Source organism: Chiloscyllium plagiosum, unplaced genomic scaffold, assembly GCF_037043375.1.
Source record: "Chiloscyllium plagiosum isolate Xiang-an unplaced genomic scaffold, Cpla_swu_hap1 HiC_scaffold_24, whole genome shotgun sequence".
NCBI lineage: Eukaryota > Metazoa > Chordata > Chondrichthyes > Orectolobiformes > Hemiscylliidae > Chiloscyllium > Chiloscyllium plagiosum.
The window spans coordinates 2,529,504-2,539,918 of record NW_028270162.1 but is presented as its reverse complement, the minus strand read 5'-3'; the positions used below and the strand labels follow the sequence as shown (position 1 = coordinate 2,539,918).

Here is a 10,415-nt window from a genome sequence, read left to right as displayed (position 1 = left end):
CAGCTACACCCCACTTTAGCTGGGTCAGACCTGCCCCCCCCCCCCCCCCCCTCAGCTACACCCCACTTTAGCTGGGTCAGACCTGCCCCCGCCCCTCAGCTACACCCCACTTTAGCTGGTCAGACCTGCCCCCCCCCCCCCCCCCTCAGCTACACCCCACTTTAGCTGGTCAGACCTGCCCCCCCCCCTCAGCTACACCCCACTTTAGCTGGGTCAGACCTGCCCCCCCCCCCTCAGCTACACCCCACTTTAGCTGGGTCAGACCTGCCCCCCCCCCTCAGCTACACCCCACTTTAGCTGGTCAGACCTGCCCCCCCCCCTCAGCTACACCCCACTTTAGCTGGGTCAGACCTGCCCCCCCCCCCCCCCCCCCTCAGCTACACTCCACTTTAGCTGGTCAGACCTGCCCCCCCCCCCCCCCTCAGCTACACCCCACATTAGCTGGTCAGACCCCCCCCCCCCCCCCCTCAGCTACACCCCACTTTAGCTGGGTCAGACCTGCCCCCCCCCCCTCAGCTACACCCCACTTTAGCTGGGTCAGACCTGCCCCCGCCCCTCAGCTACACCCCACTTTAGCTGGTCAGACCTGCCCCCCCCCCCCTCAGCTACACCCCACTTTAGCTGGGTCAGACCTGCCCCCCACCCCCCCCAGCTACACCCCACTTTAGCTGGGTCAGACCTGCCACCCCCCCCCCCCCCCCCCCCCTCAGCTACACCCCACTTTAGCTGGTCAGACCTGCCCCCCCCCCCCTCAGCTACACCCCACTTTAGCTGGGTCAGACCTGCCCCCCCCCCCCCCCCCCCTCAGCTACACCCCACTTTAACTGGGTCAGACCTGCACCCCCCCCCTCAGCTACACCCCACTTTAGCTGGGTCAGACTTGCCCCCCCCCCCTCAGCTAAACCCCACTTTAGCTGGGTCAGACTTGCCACCCCCCCTCAGCTACACCCCACTTTAGCTGGGTCAGACTTGCCCCCCCCCCCCCCCCCCCTCAGCTACACCCCACTTTAGCTGGGTCAGACCTGCCCCCCCCCCAGGTACACCCCACTTTAGCTGGGTCAGACCTGCCCCCCCCCCTCAGCTACACCCCACTTTAGCTGGGTCAGACCTGCCTGCCCGCCCCCCAGCTACACCCCACTTTAGCTGGGTCAGACCTGCCCCCCCCCCCTCAGCTACACCCCACTTTAGCTGGGTCAGACCTGCCCCCCCCCCCCCTCAGCTACACCCCACTTTAGCTGGGTCAGACCTGCCCCCCCCCCCCCCCCCCCTCAGCTACACCCCACTTTAACTGGGTCAGACCTGCACCCCCCCCCTCAGCTACACCCCACTTTAGCTGGGTCAGACCTGCCCCCCCCCCTCAGCTAAACCCCACTTTAGCTGGGTCAGACCTGCCCCCCGCCCCCCCCAGCTACACCCCACTTTAGCTGGGTCAGACCTGCCCCCCCCCCCCCCCCCTCAGCTACACCCCACTTTAGCTGGGTCAGACCTGCCCCCCCCCTCAGCTAAACCCCACTTTAGCTGGGTCAGACCTGCCCCCCGCCCCCCCCCAGCTACACCCCACTTTAGCTGGGTCAGACCTGCCCCCCCCCCCCCCCCCCCCCCCCCCCCTCAGCTACACCCCACTTTAGCTGGGTCAGACCTGCCCCCCACCCCCCCCAAGCTACACCCCACTTTAGCTGGGTCAGACCTGCCACCCCCCCCCCCCCCCCCCCCCCCCTCAGCTACACCCCACTTTAGCTGGTCAGACCTGCCCCCCCTTAGCTACACCCCACTTTAGCTGGGTCAGACCTGCCCCCCCCCCCTCAGCTACACCCCACTTTAGCTGGTCAGACCTGCCCCCCCCCCCCCCCTCAGCTACACCCCACTTTAGCTGGTCAGACCTGCCCCCCCCCCCTCAGCTACACCCCACTTTAGCTGGTCAGACCTGCCCCCCCTCCTCAGCTACACCCCACTTTAGCTGGTCAGACCTGCCCCCCCTCAGCTACACCCCACTTTAGCTGGGTCAGACCTGCCCCCCCCCCCCTCAGCTACACCCCACTTTAGCTGGTCAGACCTGCCCCCCCCCCTCAGCTACACCCCACTTTAGCTGGGTCAGACCTGCCCCCCCCCCCCCCCCCCTCAGCTACACCCCACTTTAGCTGGGTCAGACCTGCCCCCGCCCCTCAGCTACACCCCACTTTAGCTGGTCAGACCTGCCCCCCCCCCCCCCCTCAGCTACACCCCACTTTAGCTGGTCAGACCTGCCCCCCCCCCCCCTCAGCTACACCCCACATTAGCTGGGTCAGACTTGCCCCCCCCCCTCAGCTACACCCCACTTTAGCTGGGTCAGACTTGCCACCCCCCCCTCAGCTACACCCCACTTTAGCTGGGTCAGACTTGCCCCCCCCCCCCCCCCCCCTCAGCTACACCCCACTTTAGCTGGGTCAGACTTGCCCCCCCCCCCCCCCCCAGCCCTAGCTACACCCCACTTTAGCTGGGTCACCCTTGGTATGGGCTGCTGGCAGTGACTCTGAGGTCTGGGGCAAATTCCACGTTGTAAAATTTCAAACATGTTCAAAGGGACTTCACGGAACATTGCCAGGTAAAATTTGTCCTGGTTCCACAGAAAAGGTGACCAAAAGCTTGGTCAAAGAGTTAGTTACTCAGTAGGAATGAAAGATGATGAGGTTGACGGAGGTAATCCGTCTGGTTTCATTTTTTTGGAAGTCGGTCTTATTTATTGATAGACCCGCCCCCACAACTAGAGAACTGAATCACAGTCCTACTCAAAAGAAAATTTAGAAATTTGGAGAAATAAATAAGACCGACTTCCAAAAAATGAAACCTGACGGATCCAACATTCCACGCTTCTACAGATTACCCAAAATTCACAAACCAGGAGACCCCCTCAGACCCATAGTCTCACTACCTGGAACACCAACTTACAGATTGGCCAAGGACCTACACCAAAGACTAAAACACTTAGTAGAAGGCTCATGCCACTCCATCCACTCCACCCAAGAATTCCTGAAGACAATTAAAGACACCAAGATAGAAGAGGTTGAAATAATAGTCTCCTTTGGGTAACAGCCCTATTCACATCCATCAACATCAATCTGGTCAAGGAAACACTGACTACATTATTAGAAGACCCAAAGACACATACACCAAACATCACCAACTGCATCAGCAAGGACAATACCGTCAAGCTAGTGGTCCCATGCCTTACCACTCACTTCACCTTCAACAACAAAACTTACAGACAAACTAACGGAACACCCATGGGGTCTCCAATATCTGGGTTGTTAGCAGAGGCAGTAATCCAGAAACTCTGATAAACAGCACTGCCAACCATCCAACCCAAACTTTGGGCCCGCTACATGGATGACACCTTTGTCATCACTAAATGAAACAAATTAGAGGAAACCTTCAAGACCATCAATAATACCCTTACTGGCATAAAGTTCACTAAAGAGAAGGAAAACAACAATAAACTGCCACTCTGAGATGTCGCAGTAGAGCGAACAGCCAATGGGGAACTTCAAACCAGCGTCTCCAGGAAAACAACACATACGGACCAAATATTGAACTACAGAAGCAATCACCCCAACATCCACAAACGAAGCTGCATCAGAACATTATTTCAATGAGCCACCACACACTACAGCACAGAGGAGCTACGCAGAGCAGAGGAAAATCACATATACGGTGTATTCAAAAAGAACGGGTACCCACTGAACACAGTCCGCCTATTTCTGAGCAACAAACCCAAACAAGCAGACAAAACGCATCCAGAAATCCTCACCACTCTCCCCTACATCAAAGACATCTCGGAAATGACTGCTAGACTACCCAGACTCCTTGGTAGCCCACAAACTCACTAACACAATAAAACAGCAGCTAATGAAATTGAAAGACCCTATACAGACAACAAGCAAAACTAATGTCATCTACAAAATACCTTGCAATAACTATAACAAACACTATATGGACAAAGAGGCAGAAAGCTAGCTACCAGGATACATGAACACCAACTAGCCACAAAAAGACATGACCCTGTCTCACTAGTATCCTCACATACAGATGAGGAAGGACACCAGTTCGACTGGGACAACACATCCAGGACAAGCCAAACAGAGACATGCACGAGAATTCCTAGAAGCATGGCATTCCAACTGGAACTCCATCAACAAATGCATTGACTTGGATCCCATTTATCACCCCCTGAGAAAAAGAACAGAAAATTACATTGCCAACCTAAGGAAACCCAAACATATAAATAGAAAACGGTCTACACCACCAGTGCTTCATTCAGAGGCTCACTGAAGATGTTACCTAGTATGGTGACGAAACGTCTGAAAATGAACCTTCCAGCTCAGCGAGCAAACCTATATCCAGAACCTCAACCTGAGCTACAAATCTTCTCAAAACATGAAACTCCTGTTTTTACATACTAGTAGATCATTGACCACTCAAACACACTGACCCCAGGGACACTGCCACAGTCAAACCTTTCACTATTCTGCAGCAAGTTATAAATTGGGTTCTTTCAGTGACTCAACATTTGCTCATGTTTCAGATTTTAAGAAGCAAGGGATGCAAGACCGAAGAACAATTCAGAAAGGTTCAAGCTAAGGTAAAACTGACAAACCAACAGTACCAGCCTATGTGTGCTGCAGCTGAAAATGTGTTGCTGGAAAAGCGCAGCAGGTCAGGCAGCATCCAGGGAACAGGAGAATCGACGTTTCGGGCATAAGCCCTTCTTCAGGCTTATGCCCGAAACATCGATTCTCCTGTTCCCTGGATGCTGCCTCACCTGCGCTTTTCCAGCAACACATTTTCAGCTCTGATCTCCAGCATCTGCAGACCTCACTTTCTCCTCCTATGTGTGCTGCACACCATTATACTCACGGTCACACTCAATAATACCCAGACTCTGAATTTAACTTTCAGTTTGGCCACTTCTTACTCATGCTGTTCAGTGACAGTGCAACAAACAGCAGAAAATGTGATGATGGGTTTCCTGCAGAGCTTCGAGTTAGATAGTTACTCTTACAGTTGTGCAATCAATGCTGTCACAGTTAGAGAGTCAATGCTGAGGGAGTGCTACACTATTGTAGCTTCATGAGGTTGAAAGTCTCTGGTCCCTAGGGTTAGGGCTGAGTGGGGAAGAGTTTAATGAGACTTGGGTGGACAGGTGACCTCACTGAGAGAGAAATAGCAGATGGATTATTCATAGATTCTTACTTTAAACTGAAAGCATAGAACCAAGAGATTTGGGAGGAATTTAGTGAAGAGTAACTTTAGGGCCATAGTAATTGTGATTTGGGAAATATGGTTAAATACCCATAAAAGATAATTGGAAACAAAACATCTTGAATTGTTTGATGCAGCCATTAAGGATGTTTATATTTCCATGACTGGTGAATAGTTTTATTTCTTGGGATGTGGGTGGCACTGGCAAGACTAGCAATTGTTGCCCTAATTACTGCTCGAGTGCCTTTGCTGTGTGATTATAACACCCGTGTTATTGCAACATTGTGTGTCCAGATGTCCACAAGATGGCTGTGAGCAAACAATAAAGCTATTCGATTAGCGCTATTGGGGCCCAGTGGTGTGTCCATATCTCTGGACCAGCAGGCTTAGGTTCAAGTCCCACCTGCTCTAGAGGTGGGTCCTACCATCTCTGCACAGGTTTAATTAAAATAAACAATAACTATTTGATAACCATCAAGTCACACTAAGTCATTTTGTCTCCCTCAGATTGATGAAGAAGTTCAGAGAAGAAAGTTGCTCCATCAGAAAAGTTTGGAGAGAAGAAGCATTATTTCTGCATGTTACAAGCCACTGAATCCTGCAGTCTATGTTTTACAGGTAGGAATTGTCTCTGTTGATTCACTGAACAGCATTAGATTCACCATAAAAGGCATTAGTGAGATTGTACCATGAATAATGAGTATGGTTTTGGTCACCTTATTAAAGAATGGCTTTCTTTATATTAGAAACAATCCAGCAATGATCCACTGGCTGATTCCTGGAATGAAGGACTGGGTTTGGGGAGTGATTAAATAGGTTGGACAGTAGCTATTGGTGTAGGGATTGTGATGAGGTTAGCCAGCCTAGACCTCAGAAAGAGTGTTTCCTAACAGGGGCTGTTACTCTGGTCCAATCATGGAGCCCTGACAGACACAAAAAGGGACATGTGAGAGATGCTGATACTCTGGTCCCTGACTCTGAATGAGGCCATATTAAAGTTAAGGACTGTTTACGTATAAATAAAGGGCGACTTGGTGATGGGAGCTATTTCAGTGGCAATGGGAGTAATGCGTGATCTTGAAGAAACTCATTTGCAGTAGTCATCTTTGAGTTGGGGTAAGCATTTCTTGCATCATTTGTTGGGAAGCTTGATTCATTTGACTCTGCTGTCGAGGGCAGGGCCCAGTACGTGGGAAGAATGCGTTCATTTTTCTGGGCAGATGAAAAACAACAAGTAAGTCTTCTGACAGCTTGTGGAGCTGCAGCGTTTTTGATTATTAGGAGCCAAACGTTCCCTGAGCTACCACATACCAAAATGTTTCTAGAGCTGATGGGTTTAGTTAAGGAATTTAATAACCCCAAGCCGCCTCTAACTCTCTGAGATGCGATCCGTTTTACACAGCAGTTCGAGAACCAGGGGAATCCATGTCAGGATTTTTGACGAGGTCAAGACGCCTGGCAGAGGCGTGTAACTTTGGTTTAACCCTTAATGAGATGCTGACACACTGTTTGGTATGTGGGATTAATGATGTCACCATGCAAAAGTGCCTACTAGTTGAAGCCCAATTGGATTTCAAACAGGTACTACAACTGGCTTTGTCATTAGAAATGTGACAATTGGAGCAAATGAGTTACAGGGTACGCTGATGGAAGTGGACACCCTCCCAGTCCAACTGAACTTGGGGAACACTACTTGAGTGAAAGCAATTGCATCGCCACACTTGGGCATATCCTGGACAGAGAGACTCTAGGTCAGCCCACAGCAAAACCCAAAACAAAGCCAAGCCTCAGACAAATAGTTCACATTTTCCTCAGGATCCTGGCTGGCAAACCAGTGTAGTTGCTGCCAGGATGTGGACTCAGTTCAGCCCAGTGGGACTCATTTGCTGTCTTGAGTAAGAGAACTCCTAGGCTGATATCCAGGAGTGTTCATACCTTGGGAATCCACCTATATCTAGTTTGGAACAGTTAAATTGCTTAATGACCTCAAAATCAGAACCAGTCAAGATAAAACATCTGGTTAAATGATCACTTGGTTCTAATGGAGGTTGATATCAGTGTGGCTGTTTCAGTAATCGCAGAACCAGTCTTTAACAAAATTCACTCTGGACTCCAGCATTTAACTTTGCTTGAGACCGCAGCTAGACTGAGAACCTGTACCGGGCAACCTTTACAGATTAAAGGTGCAACTTCAGTTCAGGTCTTTAATGAGAAGCAGCTGATTCAGTTCCCACCGAGTGTAATACAGGGCTTGGGCACAGGCTTGATGGGGTGAAATTGGTTGCGAGTGATTATATTTGATGATGGGACCATTGCACATACAGTTGCAGGGATAGCACTGACAGAGTTGCCACTGGGGAGGAGTCTCTGCACCAGGTTAAATCTGATCTTATAGATAGCTAGATACTATTCCTGATAGTCTGGGAACATAGGGTTCATTGTCAGAAAGATTAGAGTCAGACCATTCAGAGGGAAACTTAGAAAACATTTCTTCACCAAAGACAGGGGAAGGAAGGTGAAATGCCAGTGCTGGACACAAGCCTCAGCCGAGTGAGAGAGAGAGTTTGGTGTAGGAATCACAGGAGTGGCCCTACATGGGTAAGAAGCTTGTTTTTATTTTGAAGAAGAACAGTGATGTTCTCTGCAGTGTCTTGATAAATATTTGTTCTTCAATCAACATCATCAAAATCAGATTATCTTGTTGTTATCACAGTGCTATTTTGGGAGTTTTCTGCGAGCATATTGGCTGCTGTGATTTTCACATTGTTCACTGATTATGGTTTAGAAATGTGCTCAAAGAGTCTTTGGGATTGTCCTGAGGTTATGAAAGGAATGATGACGTGTAGTCTGGCTTTCTTTACTTGTGATCGAAGAGTTGATATGCTATTAACTCTCAGTAACCGCATGTTCATGGGTCAAACAGCAGGGGTATCTGATGTTTATGGTGACCAGCACATTCTGTGGTCAGTCTTGTATTAATGAAATTGGTGCAGTGTGAAAAACAATGTCGTGGTTTGTTTTTTTCCCAGGAATCCTTCCTTGCTCCAGAATTCCATGAAATAGTTGCCTACTGCAGAAGTGAGGATGCTGACTTTGAAGGATTGCTGGACCGCATTCACTCACTGCCAGGTCTGTCTTTAAAGGTTTTGTTCAAGCGCAAAAATGTAGGATTCAATGTTTTATACAAATGTACAAATAAACAGGGTCGTTAAATATTTCAGCAGGAATTTAGTATAGCTTGAGGAAAAACGAGGTGTGAAATGACACTTTAACAGTCACAGCAGACCAGTACCCCATGTCCTGGGTGAGCGATGTTGTGCTGTCACATGTTGAGATAGTCTGTACAGCTTGTGTAACTTCTTGCCTGAGTCTTGCAAATTCTTATGTTCTTTTAAGGATCAATTAAAAAAATGAAACAAAGCGACCTCATGAAATCTAGAAATTACAAAAACAAGTCCTTTTTCAGATGCACAAATCTCTTGTTAGACTGCTGCTGAATTCCAGGGAACAATTCTGGGACTAAACCTTGGAAATTAGGAGTGTGCTTTGATCAGGTTTCTCAAAATATCGATAGATAACTAGATACTATTCCTGATAGTCAGTCTAGGATTCATTGTCAGAAAAATTAGAGCCAGACCATTCTGAAGGAAACTTCGAAAACATTTCTCCACCAAAGGATAGTAAAAGTTTGGAACTTCCTTTCACATGAGGCAATTAATGCTCAAGCAGTGGTTTACTTCTAAGAGAGGGTAGATTTTGATGAGCTCGGTGTATGAAAGAATGCTGGGCAAAGTATATAAAGTTAATTGCTGGACAAGCATGATCTCATTGATTGGTGGAACAGGCTAAGGCTAAATGACTTCCTCTTGTTCCAATTTTCCATTGATTCCTATGTGTCTCTGAGAACATTAGGAACAAACTTAGTGCAGAATAAATTATTCTTGAGAAATAAATGTTGTTGCTGGTTAGAAAAATAATATGTAATCCCCATTAGTCTTTACTCCAACTCAACAAGATTCTGTAATCTTTAAAACTAATAGAAGGTTTTATGAAACAGTCATCAGCCGAGTGATGATAAAATAACTGGTACTAAGGGCAGCCTAGACGGAGTATGGAGTGTGTAATCCACAGGGATTCCTGACTGAATCTCCAGTGGTTTCCAGGCAGCATGCTCCCTAGGGAATCTCACTGTATGGATGAAGGCAGAGGGACAGAATTGATCAATAAACAGATTGATTTTTATTTAAGGAGCTTCATTCTTTGTCACCCTAAACTCCTCCCCTCGCAGAATTCTAACACATCTTCCTCGTAAAAGTAATGGAGTCAGTTGAAAATTTCAAAACAGAGGTTGAGAGATTATTATTGATAGTTAAGGATATTACGGAAATAGGATGAGATATAATACAGAGATCAGCCATGATCTAATTGAATGATGAGACAGGTTTGCAGGGGCTGAACAGTTTCCTTATTTGTCTGAGTTCTTATTGCGTTTGAGTTGGTTTACAGATTAAATGGTTTAATGTATACAAACAGTTTATTGAATGTTCCTTCCTTCTGTCTTTCCATCCTTCCTTCTAGCTGAGAGAGTCTATTCAATCCCAGTATTCACTGAGCAATTCTGTGGCCAGTTGATTAGAGAGCTGGAGAATTTTGAACAGTCTGAAATGCCAAAAGGCAGACCCAACACCATGAACAACTATGGGGTAAGATGTGAAGAAGGGCTTGGTGAACTCGCTTGGTTAGGTGTCAAGTGTGTGTTTTGGAATAACGCTAACTATACAGGTACAATTCCCCCTTCTGGCTGATGTACACTGGGACCTGCCTATTCACCTGCTCCATGCTTGATGCAGAGTGGCATTCTCTAGCTATAGATCCAATTGTGTGTCTCTGTTGGAGACAGATGACTCATGGTTGATGATCTGCCTATTCAGTTGCAGTCACAGACACTGTCACCGCCGCCCCCTCCCCCCCCCCCCCCACTCACATACTGCCATGCCATCACAGGCAGGAAAACCAGGGCTTTATAGGCAACTTCCTGGGTCTGAGCTTATAAACTGTTACAAACTTTGACAGAATCCCTGACAATGTTCTCTGCAGCTAGTGAAACTAGTTAAAGTCATGTTTGTGCGTGAAAGCGAGAGAGAGCCAGATAGATAGACTGACAGATCAGAGAGGGGTGG

At 48.3% G+C, this 10,415-nt stretch overlaps 1 protein-coding gene across 3 annotated transcripts in view; it reads left to right on the top strand.

Annotated features, from left to right (window-relative positions):
* Nucleotides 1–10,415, top strand: part of ogfod2 (2-oxoglutarate and iron-dependent oxygenase domain containing 2) — a 34,934-nt gene that overhangs the window by 3,743 nt on the left and 20,776 nt on the right. For all 3 annotated transcript variants that reach the window (XM_043692601.2, XM_043692600.2, XM_043692602.2), the window contains exons 2-5: nucleotides 4,559–4,615; nucleotides 5,743–5,853; nucleotides 8,265–8,364; nucleotides 9,814–9,938. In XM_043692601.2, coding sequence (XP_043548536.2) covers nucleotides 4,559–4,615; nucleotides 5,743–5,853; nucleotides 8,265–8,364; nucleotides 9,814–9,938 — 393 coding nt within the window. The remainder of the gene's footprint in view (nucleotides 1–4,558; nucleotides 4,616–5,742; nucleotides 5,854–8,264; nucleotides 8,365–9,813; nucleotides 9,939–10,415) is intronic.